General features: G+C 39.3%; 1 protein-coding gene across 5 annotated transcripts in view; it reads left to right on the top strand.

Annotated features, from left to right (window-relative positions):
* Positions 1-20,712, top strand: part of LOC138760627 (proteasome activator complex subunit 4-like) — a 190,373-nt gene that overhangs the window by 113,827 nt on the left and 55,834 nt on the right. For all 5 annotated transcript variants that reach the window (XR_011355761.1, XM_069931418.1, XM_069931416.1 and 2 more), the window contains 7 exons: positions 714-923; positions 8,036-8,169; positions 8,261-8,314; positions 10,053-10,182; positions 11,493-11,574; positions 17,556-17,706; positions 17,984-18,053. Coding sequence is in view for 4 of the 5 variants with exons in the window: in XM_069931418.1 (XP_069787519.1) it covers positions 714-923; positions 8,036-8,169; positions 8,261-8,314; positions 10,053-10,182; positions 11,493-11,574; positions 17,556-17,706; positions 17,984-18,053 (831 nt within the window). In the remaining variant the exon portion in view is untranslated. The remainder of the gene's footprint in view (positions 1-713; positions 924-8,035; positions 8,170-8,260; positions 8,315-10,052; positions 10,183-11,492; positions 11,575-17,555; positions 17,707-17,983; positions 18,054-20,712) is intronic.

The following is a 20,712-nucleotide window of genomic DNA, read 5'->3' as shown; positions in this document are numbered from 1 at the left end:
GGTAAGTCGGGGTCTACCTGTATCAATGTGGTTGCTTTTCTTTCTCTGAAGGAAATGCTTCCATCTAATCTGCGCTCGCAGATCGCTTCTCACCGCCACCACCCTACCCCCTCCCCACCTAAACATCATCATTTTAGTGCTCCTCTTGTAGTGACATCAAGGAATTGTGCTTTGTTAGAGATTGAAGATGGGGAGAGAGCAAAAGCAACATGCGCATGTGTAGGTTGCAAAATAATGGTGCTGTCCCTAGTTACTAGGCTCCACCTCGGGCTGCTGGGAGGCCAATGTGCCCGTTCACACTGGGATGCTGACGTCCCCGCTCCTGGCAGGAGGCTTCCGACAGGAGCGGATACGTGGGTTGGCCTCCCAGCAGAAGCTGCTCAGAAAACTACCTGGTCAATTAGACCCCAACATGATAATTTCACCTTATGATGTGAGTCGCAGAACTGAACCCCATCGTAAGTAGGGATCTACCTGTAATGGAAATTGGATGTTTTTGACTTGAGGAGAAATTGGTTAATAGTCAGTGTCAGGAATTAAACATTTATGGAATCTGGGACTGTACCTTGATTTGAAATTATGAAAATATTTGTTTCTTGATCCAATTTAAAAATAGTTAATTTGTAATAATTTACTTTTTCTTCATTGTTTCCTTCAAATTTCTCCTATTTGTCCACCTTACCTTTTTTTCATTTATTGTGTTTTGAAACTAGGGTGCTCTGTACTGTCTTCTTGGGAACCATAATGGAGTCTGCCTGGCCAGTCTCCATGACTGGGACTGCATTGTTGCAACATGGCCAGCTATAGTTTCTTCAGGACTCAGCAAAGCAATGTTTTTTGAGAAACCTTCCATCGTCCGCCTGTTTGATGACCTTGCAGAAAAAATCAATAGACAGTATGAAACCATTGGCCTAAATTTTGAAGTAAGTAATTTGTAATGCTGTTATTGAGCACACAAATTGTGAAAGCCAATTTTCATCTCCTTTTGAATTTTTTTTCTTATTTTGATTTCTTGGGGAGTGTGGGTTGATAGTTGAGCAGAGCAGCCATGGAAATAAAGCGATTGAAGTTTCTCTTTCCTAACACAAGGCAGCTGACCATTTAGAACTCTTCCATGGAAGAGTGGGACCTTGGCTCTGTGCTCAATCACCTTCAGATTTTCAGGTCAAAGGAAAGAAGCAGCGAGAAGCTAAAGCCAACAAAACAATGCATGTTATTTCCATACAGGTAAAAGATATCATCTCATGACTGAAATCCTCTGGCTGGTTTTTGTTTTAATTAATGCTTTTACCAAATGTGTAGAATTATGACCTGAGGCAGCAAAATATTTATATTTCCATGTATGTTTTAGGAGAAAAGTATGTTGCAACTCAAGGCTGACCTGTTCTTGTGACATTCTGTCAGGTCAGGTGGGACTTAGATTAAAAAAAATGGCTGCCTTAGATTGGTATGGTGGTTTGTGTTCTTGATTTGAAATGTTATTGGGCATTGAAATGTTGGTTTGTGCTTTTTTTTAAAAAAAAACAGAATATGTAATTCCAAGATATTGTCTAATGACTAAAATCTGAACAAACGTCAACTAATCTGTATTTATGGCTATTATTTAAGTTTATTATCACCTGACTGCATACATACAACCTCAAAACAGTGTTTCTCAGTACCATGGTGTACACACAAACAAACACACAATATAATTACATATATACATGAAAATAAAAATTAAAGTACATATATGCATATTTGAGATGATTTGCTCGGTTATAGGATAATGTTCATCAATATCTCAGCCTGTGGGAAGAAGCTTCTGTGGAAGAAGATTCTCCTGTATCTCCTACTTGATAGTAGTGGATCAAGGATGCTCTGTGCTAGATGGAAAGGGTCTTCATTTCAATAATTCTTTGAGCCCGAGGGAAGTGTGGCCATGCAAAGAACTTAGACAGATGCGTTTTGATTGAGCTCTCTGTGAAGGGTATCAAAAAAATTGTTAAAATTTTAAAATTAAGAATTTTTCATGAAAAAATGGACAAAATAAGTACTAAGAAACCAAGGCAGCCAAGAACAAAAAAATGAAGTTTTTACTCAGCCAGGAACATCGGGCGACAACCCAAAAGGGAGCAGCACAAGAGTGGCCTTGGGATCAGTGGACTCCATCAGAGCTAGGAAACTGGGACAAGAATTAAATATTATCTTCGAGAAAATGGAAAACTTGAGCAACAGATTTGTTGGTGTTGAAAATGTAATGAGAGACATGACTGAAAGGATGACTAAAATTAAAGAAATTATTTAAGACTTAATGGAAATGGTGAACCAAACAGAAGTAGGCTTGGAAAAACACAAGATAAGCTAAAAGCTTTGGAGAAAGATGCAATGGAAGTCAGACAGACCAGGTCAGGTGGACAAGATTCTCCACTTGGAGAATTTTAGCAGACGAATGTTCAATTTAGCAAACAATGTTCAATTTATTGGACTGAAAGAAGGAATCAAGGGAAGCGATCTGGTGAACTTCTTTGAAACATGGATCTCACGAGTGCTGGGAGAAGACAAATTCAAAGAAAAACTGCATATCGAAAGGGCTCACCAGACCCTCGGACCCAAAAGAGCCAGCGAACAGTGACCATGACTAGTCCTGATAAGACTTTTGAATTACCAGGAATGGGAGATATTCTGGGAGGAACATATGAATACTCTAAGCAAAATAATGGTCTGCCTGAGATTGACCATGAAAAAGTACTATTTTTTCATAGATTTTAGCTCTACTTTGATTAAGGAAAGGAAGAGTTTGATAATGTAGAAAGACAACAGCGTTCCAAAAAAGATGAAATATTCGAATATATTCCATGAAACTCTAAGGGTCGAAGTAGCAGAAGGTAATCCACGGTTTTTCAAGACTAAGAACGAGGTGGAAGACTTCCTGCGAGATTTATGAAAAGGCTAAGGCTACCAAAGAGGAAGATCATCAAGAATGTTTACATGGGATTAAGTAAAATTGTATTTTTTGAAAAAACATCCAATATTTATTGTTGAAAAGTAACTTTTATTGAAATGTTCATGGAGAGCTAACAGAGAAAACTTGGGAAAAGCAGTAATAAGTTGGAAACTCCATTTAAGGGGGAGAATAGTGCCCAGATAGGAGTATCTATAAAATATGGCGCTAAATCTTCCTTGAAAGATTCCACGGGCTTTATTCGTAGCTTCCTGTTTATGTCACCATCAGGGCAGGGACATTGTATGTATTTTTTTAAAGATGAAAGCTCACTATTATTTAAACAATTAAAAATGTTTTATTGTTTTAAAAAAATCATTGTGGACAGAACTTTAAAATTTATTAGACTTAATGTTAATGTGATGAAGGGGTCGGTAAAAAGGAGGCAGGTCTTGGCACACCTAAAAATAATTAAAGTCAGATGGGTTTCTTTCTATAAGAAACACATCTTACTAAATCAGAACATGCTAAATTTAAAAGAGGATGGGTGGGACAAGTGATATCATCTACATTTGGCTCAAAGCAAGAGGAGTAGCGATACTAATTAACAAAAACATACCAATAATAATAATAGAAAAGACACTGACTGACCAAGCGGAAGATTTGTAATGGGACATTATAAAGTTTATGCAGAATCATGGATGTTTATGAATATCTATGCACCAAATTATGGTGATGAAACCTTTATGAAAGATATCTTTTTAAGAACACCAGAGGGAAGACAAAATATACTGGTCAGAGGAGACTTCAATTTCTGTCTAGATCCAATACAGGATAAATCAGCCAGAACAATGATAAGAGGAAAAGCTGCAAAAATGACACTATCATTTATGAAAGATTTAAATTTGATTGATATATGGAGGAGACTATTTGCTGTTCTCAAGGGTGCATGATTTACATAGAAGGATTGATTTGCTCTTAATGTCTGTCCAGTAAAAAGTAAAGTGGTAAAAACAGAATATTTGACGAGAATTTTATCAGATCTTTCACTATTAACTTTAACTATTGGAATAATGGAAAAAGAAGAAAGCATGTATAGATGGCGTCTCAATGCCACACTGTTGAGAAGGAAGGACTTTTGTATGTTAAGAGAAAGATAGAACTATTTTGTGAATCTAACCTACAGATAATAGCTTTTTAATATGGGGTACCCTTAAACCTTATTTAAGAGGACAATTATTTCTTGTACAAAAAATCTTAATAGAAATGTGCTACACTGCTGTATCAGAGAACAAGGTCACAAGAAAAATCTAGACTGTTAGAAAATTTTGAAAAAATAACATATTACAAATGAATAGAACAGAAAAAATATATTAAAAACCAAACAAAAATATTTATGAATTAGGAGAATGGATACATCAAGTTTTATCCTGGCAGTTAAAGGCAGAAGAGTAATCTAGAATGATAAATGCAGTAAAAACAGAGGCCCATATCAAAAAGAAATCAATAATATTTTTAGACAGTATTATATGTAACTACATAAATCAGAATTATTAGGAGATGAACCCAAAATTAGAAGATTAGAAGAGAACGAATTGATTTAGATGCCTCTTTCACAAGAGAAGAAATCAAGAAAGCCTTGGGTAATTTACAAGCTAACAAATCTCCAGGGAGAACAGACAATTTAATGATTTATTGATACCTCTTATGATGGATGTATTGGACAGGACGGTGGAGACCCAGACTCTCTCTCAACTGCTATAATTACAGTACTAATGAAGAAATGTAGAGACCTATTAAAAACTTCATCATATACACCTATATCACTCCTTAATGCTGATTATAAAATATTGGCAAAGGCGTTCGCTAATAGACTAGGACAATATCTACCAAAATTCATACATACAGATCAGGTGGGATTTGTCAAAGGAAGATATTCTTCAAATAGTTTAAGTAGACCATTTAACATAATACATATGGCAAAATCAAAGTTCAATCCAAGTATATCAATCTCCCTAGATGCAGAAAAAGCATTAGATCAATTAGAATGGTCTTTCTTATTTAAAACATTGGAAACATTTGGTATAGGCAGAAAATTTATAAATTGGATAAGAAGTCTTTATCATAAACCACAGCCAAAATTATAACCAACAATTAGATGTCAACAGTTTTCCCTTGAGTAGGTTGAATAGACAGGGGTGTCCTCTGTCTCCAGTGCTGTTTATCCCAGCTATTGAACAACTGGTGGAGATTATAAGGAGAGATCCAAATACTAACGACTTCAAAGTTGGACAGGAAGAACATAAAATTAATTTATGTGCTGATGATGTGCTATTGTATATGTCTGATCTGGCTGAATCCTTGATAAAATTACAAACAGAAAAATATGGAAGAATATCAGGTTATAAAATAAATATGGATAAGAGTGAGATAATGCCATTGAAAAATTGTTGATTATGAAAGATATCAAAAAGGTAGTAGATTTAAATGGAAGATAGATGGAAACAAATATTTAGGAATAATGACATAATAATTTACAGTACCTATATAAATTCAATTACACTCCTCTTTTAGAAAAAATAGAGAAAGATTTACAGAAACGGAAAGACCTGCCGATTACTCTAGTGCAGGTGGTTCCCAACCTTTTTCTTCCAACTCACATACCACTTTAAGTATTCTCTATGTCATTGGTGCTCTATGATTAGAAAAGGGATTGCTTAAGGTGGTATGTGAGTTGGAAGAAAAAGGTTTGGAACCACTGCTCTAGTGGGAAGAGTAAATTAAAGTAAAATGAAGGGGATGCCAATATTACAGTGTCTTTTTCAATCGTTGCCCATTGCACAACCTAAAAATGTATTTAAATTACTGATAATTACATAAGGCAATTCCTATGGAATAAAAAAGTGCTGAGAATTTCATTGGAAAAGCTAACATGGGATCATAAATTGGGAGGACTTAGACTTCTGGACTTTAGAATATTATTTATCAGCACAAGCTCAATTTTTATCATGTTTCTTTGAACAAATCAGTCCCCCTTCTTAGATCCGAATGGTATTGTATCAATAAAAGTCGGGACAGCAAAGGACTTTATAAGTGGAATGTTACGTTGATAACAATAAAGACTGATAACCCTATATTAATACATATGATTAGAATATGGCAAGAAATAAATGTGTATTGGTAAAAAAGCAGAGATATGACTAAGAACACTATTATGTAAAAATGTATTGCAGCCCATGAATCTGGACAACAAAATATTGAATTGCTGGTATGACAAAGGAATAAGATATATTGATGATTGTTTTATGGAGGGATCTCTTATGGCTTTTGAACAATTAAGAAATAAATATGGGGCTTTCTTTTGTTTTCTCCAGCTAATATCATTCCTAAGAGAAAGATGGGGGCCAAATTTCACACCACCTGAAATTAGTGAAATAGAGCAAACGATTTGGCTGAGAAATACACCTAAATTTATAGCTAAGATGTACAATGCTTTCCAGAATGAAAGTGAGAAACCAGGTTTACAGAGGTCGAGAGAGAGATGGGTCTAGATGTTGAATGGAAAGATGTTGGTCTGATTGTTGTTTGGATAGCATGACATCAATTATTAATGCAAGATATGGATTAGTGCAATCTAATTTCCTACATCAATTATATCTCACACCACAGAAGTTGACTAAATCAAAATCTGAAATATTGGAGATGTGTTTCAGGTGTGGGACAGAAATAGGAATGTTCTTACATGCTATGTGGTCATGTGTGAAGGTGAGACCTTTCTGGCAGGATATTGCTGATATATTAACAGATTAACAGGGATGGCCTTCACGGGTGACCTGGAGCTTTATCTTTTGGACAATTTTGATGAAATAAGTGATAAACTAACTAAATTCCAAATTTCATTTGTTAAAATAGCCTTAGCAGTGACTAAGAAATGTTTTGTGATTACTTGGAAATCCAACTCCCCTCTACATATAGCACGATGGATTGTTAAAATAAATAGTTGTATACCTATGGAAAAAAAATACACATAACTCAAGGAACAAGTATGACATATTTAAGATATGGGAGCTATATTTGGACCATATAGGGGCCTAATTATAATTATAAATACAATAATAAAAGGTTAATAATAAATGCTGCCTTAGTATAAATGTAAATGACTTCCCCATATAGAATTTTTGACGATCAACATAAATGAGTGCCCTGATGGTATGTGGATTTACTCTGTGAAAGGGAGGGGGAGGGGTTGGTTTGTTTTGGGTATTTGAAAGAAAAAGTTTTATAAAAATATTGTAGAGTTTTTCTATGTATGTTTTTAAAAAAATTATTTGAGCCCTATTTAAACTCCTGGTAAATGCTGACAATAGAGGAAAGGAAGACCCCAGTGATCTTCCTGGTCGTCTTGATGATCCTCTATATTGACTTCTGATGCTTTGCATCTACCATACCGTGCAATGATGTAGCTAAACAGGATGCTCTCAATTGTGCTCCTCTAAAAAGCTGTCAAAATGGGGGCTAGTATTCTTGCCCTCCTCTGCCTCCTTGGGAAATGTAAGCGCTGCTGCACCTTCCTGACTAATAGGGAGGTGTTATGGACCCAGGATAGGTCATCCTTTTATATGCACACCAAAGAACTTCAGCAGCATGAATAGGAGTGAGCTGAGTACACAACCATGAAGTGTGCAGTGGTCAGCGTGATGGGACTTGAGGTTTTGCTTCTAACCCGGAGGTTTCCGTTCAGTCAAGGAATCTGGAATCTAGTTGCAGAGAGGGTTGTTAAGTCCCAGTGAGGACAGTTACGATTGTGTTTAATATCGAGGTGAAATCAATAAACAATAGGCAAGTGTTGTTCTCTGAGTAGGTCAGGACGGAATGGAGGATCAAAACTATAGCATCATCTGTGGACTGGTTTGGATGGTAGACAAACTGGAATGGGTCCCAATGTTGTTGGAAGGTTCAATTGATTTGTTCCATTCTCAGTTGCTCAAAGCATTTCGTAATTGTAGAGGTCAGTGCCTCTAGGTGCCAGTCATTTAGTCCAGTTACCGTCACCCTATTTGGCAATGATATTGGATAATGATTCAAGTTACTTACACCAACTCCTATGCTTAGCTTTCAGATCGCTGTGTGGAGTCTTCTGCATCCTTGTACCAGACACAAGGGTCAGATGCTGATGTGTCTCCATCTGCTGAAGAGATTGAAAAAGGAATCAGGAATCAAATTGCAAAAAATAATGATTCATTACGGTAGGTGTAAAACCATCTCAGTTGAACCTGTAGTGACATAAAATTTGGGGGTGAACTTGTTTTCCTTAATGAAAATACTTTTGTTGTTCAGGAGTTATGAAAAACTAATCAACTGCTTGTTGGATCTTCTCGATGAGAGAAACTTGTAAGTTTTTACAATTCCTGTTTTCAGTTTGATTTATTTTTGAGTCACTTCCTTTTGTTTGAAACTGGCTATGGAAATCCAAAGATAATTTAGCCTGTCTTTGTTTATAGGTTGGGTTCAGCTTAGATAGGGTCCTGTTGTGGGGGTGTGGAATTCACTGACATTTGTGGGGCTATTCCAAAACTATTCTCCTTCATTGTTAAAAGAAAAATGAGACAAAATTTGGAAAAAGTACAAGATGCAGTTCACTATAGTTTCCAACACGTGCACTAGAAACTCATTCCAAAAGCATTAAGGGATGGAAGTACAATACTAGACCTATGCATTCCATCTCTATGAGAATTGTAATGTTTGTGTGCAATATTAGATGTGCTTCAAATGAGATCATCATACATGATTTATTATATCTCAGAATCAGAATTTATTATCACGAACAAGTCACAAAATGTTTTTTTTACAGCAGCATAATAATGCAAACATCTTACAAAAATAATATAAAAAGAAAAGTAAAAATAATAGTGCACAAAATGTAAGTAAGGCCATGTTTTTTGTTCATTGATTATTCAGGAATCTGATGATAGCAGGGAAGTGCTCATTTTTAGGCTCCTGTACTTTTTTCCCGATGGTAGCAGAGTGAAGAGGGTATGACCTGGGTGGTGGGGGTCTTTGAGGATAGAGGCTTCTTTTTTAAGACACCACCTCATGTGGATGTCCTTGATGAAGTAGTGTCTGGTGCCTATGATGTCACAGGCCAAGTTAACAACCTTATGGAGTTTTCCCTTGTCCTGAGATTTGGTGCTTCCATAATAATGCAACCAGCCATAATGTTCTCCACAGTACACCTTTATATGTTTTCTAGCGTCTTTGGTGACATACCAAATCTCCTCAAGCACTTCACAAAGTATAGCCGCTGCCAGGCCTTATTTGGGATGCAACCACATGGAGGCTCCAGGACTGATCCTTGGAGATATTAACACCCAGGAATTTTAAGTTCTTGACCCTCACCACTGTTGACCCCTCATTGAGAACTGGGTCATGTTCCCCTGACTTCCTTCTGAAGTCCACCATCATCTCCTTGATTTTGCTGACATTGAGTGTAAGATGGTTGTTGTGACACCTCAAAAAGCTGCTCTATCTCCCTTCTCTCCACTTCCTCATTTCCATTTGTGATTCTGCTGACAACTGTTGTGTCATCGGCAAACTTGTAGATAACATTGGAATTGTGCATGGCCACACAGTCATGGGTGTATAATGAGTAGAGCAGTGGGCTAAACACGCATCCTTGGGGTGCGCCCTTGTTGATAATCAATGAGAAGGAAACGTTGCTTCCAATTCGTACTGACTGTGGTCTTCTGATGAGAAAGTCAAGGATCCAATTGCAGAGAGGCCCAAAGTTTGTAGCTTCTTGATCAACACTGAGGGAATAATGGTATTGAAAGCTGAGCTGTAGTTGATGAAGAGCAGCCATATGTATGAGTTGCTGTTTTTGAGGTGTTCTAGACCTGAGTGGAGAGCCAACGATATTGCATCTGCTGTGGAGCAATTGTGACGATAGGCAAATTACTGTGGATCCAGATCTTTACTTAGGTACGTGTTAATTCTGGCCACGACCAGCCTCTGAATCTTGACAGCAATGAACTTCATGATGATCAAGTTATTTCTGAAAATTCAAACTTCACCACTGGCAAACAAGTTGCCATTTAAATATTGTAACACCTTAATTCTTAACTTTTTTTAGACCATGGAAATTTGAACAAATAGCCATTGGTTTCCTCTCTCTCTTGCTGCGAGATGATGTACCTTTGCCTACAAGAGCAATTAAATTCTTCATTCAGAGTCTTAACCATGATGCATTGGTAGTCCGGAAGGTAAAATTTTCATTTTATGTATTGTAATACCAGATTTCACCTTTCTAATGACCAGGAATAAAATTGTTTGAATATTGACATTTCATCAAATTCATGAAAAAGGAGTGATAAAATGACCAATGGTCTTAAAATGATACTCTGAGTGGGTCTGTCATAAGTTCCCAAACAAAACGGTGGGTCTGCAAGGGTCCATAGTGCCTAAATTAAATATAAAGCTTGTCTTACACAGAGGAATTTCAGACTATGTTTTGAAAAACAAAAAAATGGAAACTATATGGTTAAACAAATCAGTGGTGCAAAAAACAAACTGAAATATTATGAAAATTTTTCTGTAAACTTTAAGCACATATTTTCCCTGCTCTTGTTAAATATCACAGATCATCTGGCCTTCCAATCTTAGGAATTATTGTAGATTGAAAGAACAAAATGTAAGATCTAAAAGATAAATAAAATGTTACATATTTTCCATAGCAATTGTATTTTTCAAAATTGAATTATCTAGAGGCACAGAATGGGAGCAGTGCCGAGAATCTTTGCCCCTTTTGAAGGATAAAATAGCAAAAACTGGAAAAAATGTCCAGGATGTATGGAGATTCAATCCGTAAAGCACCTGAAAGAGTGGAAGTTGAAAGGCAGAAAAGAAAAATAATGTAGATGGTAACTTTTTGTTTTGCAGCTTTTCTGCCAAATCATTGTTTAAAATTTAGCAAATAATTAAATCTAATTTCTTGTACATTCGCAATTAGTGTAAAATTATAGGAGCACATATTTTCATTTAGTTGAGATTAATGTTTTTAAAAGTTGAAATGTTACGATTCCTTGTTTGCTTCATAATATCGAGCGTCATAGTCGTGAGATGACTATGGCAAAAAAAAAGAGATGGTGAGGTAAATCTCCTTGAAAGTGGAACTGTGAGTCACTGCAAAGATGCAAGTTCATTCGGGTATGAATAGTACTTATGAAAACTATGTATTACATGCACCTAAATATAGTAAAATCCCCATTATGCAAAAATCAAGCAACTGGGGAAATAAATAAATAAATAAATAGATAAATAGAGAATACGAACGTTAAAAATTGGCAGCCCCTAGCAGTTAGTTCACCACAACATGCAATATCAAGCAATCAGAAAATTCACTTATCTGGCATCTACCAATCCACATTGGTGCTGAATACTGGGGATGATACTCAATTATGTTCTTTGTGTCTTGTGTGTTGCCAGAAATACCCAAGTGCTTAAATTATTCAGAGGTTCCAAAAAAAATCATAAGTATCATTGTTGTGTGATATATTTTGTGTTTCATTTGTAGATGGCAATATATGCTGTTGCAGGCATCATGAAGCAGTTGAAGAGACCTCACAAAAAAATAGAGATTGATCCATATACTATTAGTAAGCTTACTTTTTTTGATACCATTTACTGTATATTTAAAAGCTAAACAAGTTGCAATGCAAGTATGAAAATTACAAAACCCCATGATTGCCTAATTTTATTTATGTCTGACTTTTGTGTGAAACGATTCCGATATGTTTTTGCATTTTGCTTTAACTTGTAAGAATAATTGTCCAAAAAGGGAAAAATTTTCAATGAGAAATATATATATACACATATATACATGTATTATTATAGCTCAATTGTTATTTTAATTTAAGATTGTCTTAAAACAATCAAAAGTGTATGTATCTAACATAAAACTCGAAAGAAGATGCACACATGTGGTATAGTCAGGTTAAGCTCTGAATTGTATTAAGGCTTAAGCCCAACTCTTATACTTGCTCTGTTCCCACTCTGGCCCCCCTTGGCTGATCTCACAACATGCTTAACAAAAGCGGGTTTCCCATGTGTGGGTACTTTTCTGCATAACAATTCCCTTCTTCCCTGCATGCTGTCCCTGTCTGTTGGCTGCACAGCAAGGCCAGAGCCATTTTGGGGTCGCTGGCCTTTAATCTTCCCTTGCCATTCACCCACCGGTTCGCTTTTTGGGGCCAGAGGGCTGCTGGCCTTTAGTTGCACTCGCTGCCTGGAGCACCGGCTCGATCGCCATGGTGACAAGTTGCCATGTGACCCTCCCATCCAGAACTGAGAGTATTGTCCTTGTTATTGTCCTTGGTGCCTCGAGGCAAAGTCTCTGTAGTCTTCGGGGGCCTGCTTCTTCAGTGTGCTGGTGTCTCGACCGAGTGCACTGGGTCTAGGTGTGCTGGCTTCAGGCTGTCTGTGATGAAGACCTCTGTATTGGTTCTGACCTCCAGCATGAATGTGGTCCCGTTGTTTCTGATGGCCTGGAACGGACCCTCGTATGGCCTCTGAAGCAGTGGATGATGTGGACCCCTGTAAATGAAAACATACTCGCAGTCCTGCAGGTCTTTGGATATGTTGGGCCTCTTGTGTCCGAGCCTGGAAGGTAGAATCAGGGCCAGGTTTTTGACTCTTTCACTTAACTTGCTGAGGAACACTGCAGAGCGTTCCTGCTATCCGCGCTGGAGGTCAGAGCCAATACGGAGGTCTTCACCACAGACAGGCTGAAGCCAGATCACCTGGACCCGGCACACTCGGTCAAGACACCAGCTCCACGCTGAAGATGTAGGCCCCCGAAGGCTGCAGAGACTTTGCTTACAAATTCTCCTGTAGACGAGTTGAGCCGAAGAGGTGTTGAGGTCCTCCTTGGGTGCCGTGCAGGTGCCCAACAGTGCCCACAGTAGCTCGTCTACGCAGTTGGGTCCTTGGAGTTAGGTCATGACCGCGGTTTTGAGGTGCCTGTGGAAGCACTCCACCAACCCATTGGACTGTGGATGGTAAGCTGTTGTGTGATGCAGCTTGGCACCACAGACTCTAGGAAGATGAACTGGGCCCCGCTGTCAGATGTGATGTGGGACGGTAACCCGAACAGTGCCACCCAGGACAAGATGAGGGCACTGGCATTCGAGGTTATGGACGTGTCTTCCACCTGGTGAAGTGGTCGACCATCATAAACAGATAGCAAAAACCCTGGGATACTGACAAGGGTCTTACTATGTCCATGTGGACGTCATCGAACCTTCATTTTGCAGCTCGATGTACTGAGGTGAGGTCTTGGTGTGCTGTTGTACCTTGGTTGTTTGGCACTGCGTGCATGCCTTTGCCCACTCGATGACTTGTTTTCGCAATCCATGCCACACGTATTTGCTGGCCACCAGCTGGACCGTGGTCCTGAAGCATGGGTGAGCCAGTCCATTGATGGAGTCGAAATCCTGTCATCTCCAAGCCGCCGAGACGATGGGTCTGACCTGACCATTGGCCACGTCGCACAGGAGAGTGGTGTTACCTGTGCCAACTGGGATGTCCTGGAACTGCAGTCCTGATATGGCAGTCCTGTATTGGTGTATGTCCTCATCTTTCTGCTGCGCCTTCATTAGTGTCACAAAGTCCACTCCTCTTGATAGTGCATGGACACTTTGCTTGGACAGTGCGTCGGCCATCACATTGTCCTTGCCAGAGACGTCCCTTACATCTGTGGTGTACTCCGAGATGCAAGACAGGTGTCAGGCCGTACAATGCTGGAGGGCCAATCAGGGGTTCGAGATCTTAGCCAAGGCAAAAGTCAGGGGCTTGTGATTTGTGAAAGCCACGAAGGACCTGCCCTCTAGGAAGAACCTGAAGTGGCGGATGGCTAAGTACAGCACCAGTAGTTCTCTCTGGAAAGCACTGTACTTCAGTTCTGGAGGCCAAAGATGTTTGCTGAAGAAAGCCAGCGGCTGCCAACTTCCTTCGATCTGCTGCCCCAGAACTCCGCCAATCGCCGTTCTTGAGGTGTCCACCATCAGGGCCGTTGGAGCTTCTGACCTGGGATGTGACATGAGATCGACGTCTGTCAGAGCTTCATTGGCCTTTCCAAAGGCTTCCGCTGACTTCTCATCCCAGGTGATGTCCTTTGCCTTGCTTGCCATCCGGGCGAACAAGGACCGTGTAATTCAGGCAGCTGAGGGGATGAACTTGTGATAGAACTTGATCATCCCCATGAACTCCTGTAACCCTTTGGTCAAGCTGGGTCTGTGAAACTTTCGGTTGGCCTCCACTTTACTAGGTGGTGGTGTAGCTTCTTCCCTGGTTATCCTGTGGCCCAGGAAGTCGATGGCCTCCAATCTGAACTGGCTTTTGGATGGGTTGATCGACAGGCAGAACTTTCTCATTTGAATGTAGAGGTTGTGGAGGTGCGACATATGCTCCTGTTGGTTCCTGGTCACCACTGGGATGTTGTCCAGGTAGACGAAGGTGCTGTCCAGGTCTCGATCCACTGTGTCCATGGAGTCGCTGTAAGGTCTGTGCGGCATTCTTTAGGTCGAACAAGAATTCAAAGAGGCCGAACGGGGTCATGATTGTGGTCATGGCGAATATCATTGGGGTGTACCGGGATCTGAAGATATTCCCGCACGAAGTCCAGCTTGGAGAAGATCTTTGCCCCATGCAGGTTAGCCGTGAAGTCCTGGATGTGCGGCACGGGGTACCGATCTGGTATTGTGTCCTCGTTGATCCAGCAGTAGTCACCACATGGTCTCCAGCCCCCAGTTGCTTTGGGTACCATGTGCAGGGGAGAAGCCCATGGGCTGTCTGACTGCTGTATAATGCTGAGCTCCTCCTTCGCCATCTGGAAATTCTCTGGAGGAAGGCATTTTGGCCTTGTGTGGAGCAGCGGTCCCTGGGTCAGGATGTGGTGCTGTACTCCATGTTGGGGCATCACTGTGGTGAATTGGTGGGAGCACTGCAGGGAACTTGGCTAGGACCCTGGCATACTCATTGTCCAATCTCTGTACGGAGTTTAGGTGGAGTGCTGGGAACCTGGCGTCTTTGACGGGGAAGGTTTGAATAGTCTTGGCGTGGTCCAATCTCCTTCCCTTGAGGTCCACGAGCAGGCTGTGGGTGCACAGGAAGTCTGCCCTGAGGAGCGGCCATTCCACTGCGGACAGCGTGAACACCCATTAGAAGAGGCTGCCTTCCAATTATATTTGGACCTTGTGGGTACCGTATGTCCGAATTGTGCTGTTGTTGGCAGTCCTCAGTGTGGGGCCCGACTTCCTATTCCTGATATCCTGTCCACGAGAAAGCGTCATCCGGACTGGCAGTCCCAAACATACAGGAGGCTGTTTTGGTGGCCAGCGGTCATAGCCATTGATGACAGCTAGCCCTGGTGTTTCCCTGAAACGTGCATGGCAGCCTGCACCAGCGGGCTCTGGCGCCCCATCTCTGGTGGTAGAAACATCACTGGTTATCTGGATCACCACCTCTGGGATGCTTCTGTTTTATTGGTGGCACTGTGTGGGTCTAGCTGCAGGGTTTAGTGAGGAGCCCCTCAGATGCTGAGTACTCTGCCTGCTGTTTCCACAGAACGTTCTGTGACTTTCTTGGAGTCATTGAAATCTGCGTCACCCAGGAGCAGTTGGATGTCCTCGGGCAGTTGCTCCAAGAATGTCTGCTCAAACATGATGCAGGGCTCGTGTTTGCCCAGGAGAGCCAGCATCTCGTTCATGAGGGCTGACGGGGGGGGGGGGGGGGGGGGGCCTATCCCTCAGCTCATCCAGATAGAGCAGACCTGCCCCTCTCTCACACCGTGAGAGCCCAAAGGTCTCAATCAGCAAGTTCTTGAAGGCTGATTGGGGGTTCCTGGATGAAGTTGGCCACCTGTCCTGCTGTGTTCTGGTCCGGGGCGCTCACCATGTGGTAGTTCTGGGTAGATTCTGTTGTGATCTGCCAAGGCTGGAACTGTGCCTCAGTCTAGTCAAACCACATGCGTGGTCAATTCATCCAGAAGGTCGTCAGCTTGAGAGTGACCATGTTGACTGCTGCCTGTTCGCTCATCGCTGGGTTTAGATGCCAGCTAAACCGTCGGGATCACCAATTGTACCCACGCGCTACTTGAAAGAAGACACACACATAATAGTTAAGCTCTGAGTTTTATTAGGGCTCAGGCCCAACTTTTATACTTGCACTGTTCCCGCCATGGCCCCCCTTGGCTGACGCCACATAATGCATAACGAAAGTGAATTTCCTGCATAACAATGACCTTCTTCCTCACATGCTGTCCCTATCTGTTGGCTGCGCAGCAAGGCCAGTGCTGGCCTTTAAGCTTCCCTTGCCATTCACCCGTCGGTTCGCTTGTTGGTGCCAGTGCCACTGCGCGGGCTGCTGGCCTTTGGTTGTGCTCAGCTCCCGGAGTGCCGGTTAAACCGCTGCAGCAGCAGGCTGCCACATATTTAACTTCTATCTTTCTATTCAAGAATTATGGATGGTTTTAGAATGCAGAAATATTTTTAAGTAGTGCTTGGATGGTGGTATCCAACCTAGTTAATGAGCCACATTGTCCTGGATCTGGCTTTGTATCCCCAGATTTGTTGCTTGTCCAAACTAATGTCTGACACAAGGTTGGATGAGCTGTCCATGAGCACCTGGAATTGCATTGAACTCCAAGCTGTGCTGAGGATTTGGGCAATGTATCTTTGATCCACCCCTAATACCACACACTGCTATCAAATCCTTTCAAACTGTTTGATAAACAATTGATTTAAATATTTATGTGTAGAAAAAAATATGAATGTAAGTGTTCACCATTAAATATGAACAAATAATTTTTAAGAACTCAAGCATTTATCTTCACTTAACGTATATCCATGGGATGCCATTCATATGTCAAATCATCCTGGTATAATGCCAGGCTGAGTATGAAATTCATTTGCTTGTCTTCTCATCATATCATATCTGTGCTTCACAAATGAGCTTCGACCTGGTTTCCAGATTTTCTGATATCTTTTGCATTTGACTGGACCTTCTTTAAAGACAGAGTCCTCTGTTGTCTGTGGGTTGGCTCTTCAGAACTGCTGGGTGGATTCAGCCAGTGTCACCAACCCGAATTCTCTTTCCTGGTGTTTTTATTTGCATAATTGCAAATTCTAGGGCGACGTTTTCTAGAATTCACAACCAAAAAGTCCTTAAATTTATTTGCCAACATTTTGCCAAAGATACTTCAAGAATATTTTATTGATGATTAATAAAGTTTTATTTAGACTTTTCAAGTTAACTGAAATATACTGAACAAGAAATAAAATTTGAAGAGATACTGTTGGGGAAGAATGGCCTATTTGGCTATCTGTCACTCAGATGGCTTTATGATACAACAATTTTATGATCATTCTTTTTTTCTTACAGCAAGTTAAACGCTCATTGGTTAAAACCCTTTCTATAGCTTGAAAAATAATTTTTTTTCCAAGTGCATTAAACATCATACCTCAAATTGTTATTCATTATTGTTTTAGCTATTTTTCTGTGAAAGGCACGTTTTACTTATTTATTTAACTTTAAGTCAATTATAAATGCATTTTTTAAAATCTGTGAATGTCTCAACTAGATGGATCAAGACCGTCAACAATTCAGCCAGGAGATAGGCTTGATAACCAGTGGCTTCATTACAATAGCTCTAATTTGCCAAGGACCAAGGATGAATGGGAAGCCTGTTTATTTGTGGAAAAAACACACTGGGGATACTATACATGGCCTCGGTAAGTGAAGAACAAGTTAGGTCTTTTGTGTTCCTGAAAATGTAAATTACAAAAAGATTTTTCTATTCAGCAAATATGCTTTACAAAGTTGGTGCTTTTGATTTCCTTGATTTATAAATTAAAATATTTTCTTGATATCCGTTTATAACTTCCAAGTCATTTAAAACACTGTTTACGCAAGTGCCATTATAGCTCTAGCAAAGCATTCATAGTGAAAGAATGTTTTTAAAAGAACAATTTAAATGGCTAAAATCTTGTTATTTTTTCTCACGATTAGGAAGATGCTTGTATATGCCCCAGTGGATCAACAGCCTAAATTAGGAAGAAGTAAAGAAGAAATGTCAGAGGTAAGAAAGGTGTCTAATATTTTGTTAGGATTTCCTAGTATTCAATTTGGGATTAACCTGAAATTAACAAATTTAATCTGGGGTCAAAAGTCAAAATCACACACTAAAAACAAATTGATATAGCTAATGGGTTAGCAGAACAAAGCTATCAATCAAGATTTTAAATTGTGTTAAATAATACTTATTAAGAAATTGTCTGATTAGAAGATTATTCTTGATTTATTTTCCAGGTGACTTTCAGAAATTGCTTTGTGAGAGAAATTTGAATGACTTTACTTCTATCCAAAAGTTTTGCAGTTTCTCAAAACTTAATGTGCTCGCTTTCAAAAGGAAACTGGTTTTCATAGTTTGATTTCTCTGTGAAGCTAAATATATTGTGGTGGCATGACTTTATTGTTCCATGAATGTACTTCATCCACCTCTATTCCTCGAAAAATTCTTCCTTTTCCATATTGAGAGTTAATTTTGAAGGTAGTTTGATATTCTGATGCGTTTAGCTTAAAAAATGCTTAAAAATTTTAACTCCTATGGGTGCTGATACCTCAAGGGCTCAGGCCTGAAATGTTGTTCTACTGTATATCTTTACCTCCTATGGATGCAGCAAGACCTGCTGAGTTTCTCCAGCACTTCTGTGTTTATCCTTCCAGATTAAAATAGGTTTTCTATTATCCCCTTGGCTCTTTCTTTCTGTGAATGGAAAGATTTATTAAAGAGCTTTGGGGCAAGTTCTCTCAAATTACAAAACAAAATTATATTTTGATACTTACAATATTTAGTTGAAACTTTGAAGCTTGTGTATAAGTTCCAATTTTATCATGCTCTGTAAAATTAAATTATAAAATGAAAAGTTCCTATTTTTCTTTCCTGGTTTGCTCTGTGTATGGGAATATTTAATTATTATTGGCTGCTTAATATATATTACTGACTTCAGGTTTATGACTAAAGGGATAGCAGATAGCATCAAAAAAGAAAAGTTAATCTCATAAGACATTAGGTGTATTTAGGTAGCTGTTCTTTGTCGTTAGGCATGCGTGCTACTGTTTTGCCTCCTATCATCAATGAACAATCCATTAATTGTGTTAATTTTAATGCTGGTGTTATTTTGAAATACTTTATTTCAATTTTTTCCTTAAATATTGATAGTCTTTAAACTTTTATATATTTAAAATATATATTCAATATTTACAAACAAAAGAAAACAGAAAAATTTCCTCTTTTTCCCTCCCCATCCCCCAATATAAGAATATAACTTCTCGTACCGTCAGAGCTTTCATTTCTTTCATATTTCTTTTTTCTGGGATATCTTGAAGGGTCAGGTTTACAATTGGACCCTTACATAATCTAAATATGGTTAATGAAAGTGTCATATTTATTTTTTAAGTTATAAGTGATTTCCTCCATGAGTATACAACTACACATCTCCCCGGCCCATCGAGCAATAAGTAGGAAGAGTGAGATTTCCAAGTGATTGCCATACACTTCTTGGCCACAACCAGGGCTACCTTAACAATACATTTTGTTTACCCTCTACCGTTTTTAAAGAAGACATTTTGTATAAAGGTTCATCATCTTTAGAGCATAAATATTCATGAGCATCCAGGATTCTGCATATATCTGACAATGGCCATTATAAACCTTCCCGCTGAGTCAATGGATTTGTCTTCAAACACCACTGGTATATTTTAGTTTATTAAAATTGCTACTCCTCTTACTTCAGTGTTAAAAGAGGAGGATATGACTTGTACCTCCCAGTCCCTTTTTAACTTAGTGAGTTTTGATTTTGTAAGGTGTGTTTCTTTCAGGAAAATTATATCTGCCTTTAATTTTTTTTTTGTGCCAAAACGCTTTTCCTCTTTATGGTCCATTTATCCCGTTAATATTATAACTAATAAATTTTAACGTTCTATTCATATTAACATCTGTACTTATTCAGCTCTCTCATTTGACCCTTTTGATTACTTATAAAGTGATTTTCCCCTTTTAACAAACACATGTATTGCCCCTGTTCTGACAGAGACGTAATCAAGAAACCTTGGAAGCCAACGAGAAAAGCCCGCAGTACTATCTGAGGGAGAACCCACCTCCTTAGCTTCGGTGCCATTTTGAAAAAAAAAACTCCCTCTCCAGAGCCATTAAATCAGACTCTCAATCCTGCTACTATTTTGCTATTTCTCTGTTGAACTCTCTGTATACCTTTCAATATTATTTTAAATAACCAATAATAAATAGTTCAAAAATATCATTATCGTTTTACTTTCTTTCCAATTTTTAGCATTTACAGTTCACTTTGTCTTTATTCTTGTTCTTCTTTGTTATTTTTCTTCTAGACATCTCACTACTTCCTTTAGTGCTTTATATAATCTTTAGGGTCCCTCTGTTACATTGATCCTAAGCATCATTGGGTACAGCATTGGATATTTTATATTCGATGTTCTTAATTGTCTTTTAACATCATCAAATTCTTTTCAAATTAGCACTTAAGTCCTGAAAGAATAGTCTCTTTCCTCCTTCCTTCTCGACTGGGCCATCATTTTCCCCGGCATACTCCACTGCTTCTCTCAATGTTGCCTCCCGATCCTGGTAATTCAAAAATCTTAACAGGACAGGTCATGGTCTTTGGACATGCACTCTCCTGGGGCCAATGGTTTGATGAGCTCTC

Source organism: Narcine bancroftii, chromosome 4 (genome assembly GCF_036971445.1).
Source record: "Narcine bancroftii isolate sNarBan1 chromosome 4, sNarBan1.hap1, whole genome shotgun sequence".
NCBI classification, from domain to species: Eukaryota; Metazoa; Chordata; class Chondrichthyes; order Torpediniformes; family Narcinidae; genus Narcine; species Narcine bancroftii.
The sequence above is the reverse complement of the archived record's forward strand: the minus strand, read 5'-3'. Positions and strand labels throughout refer to the sequence as shown.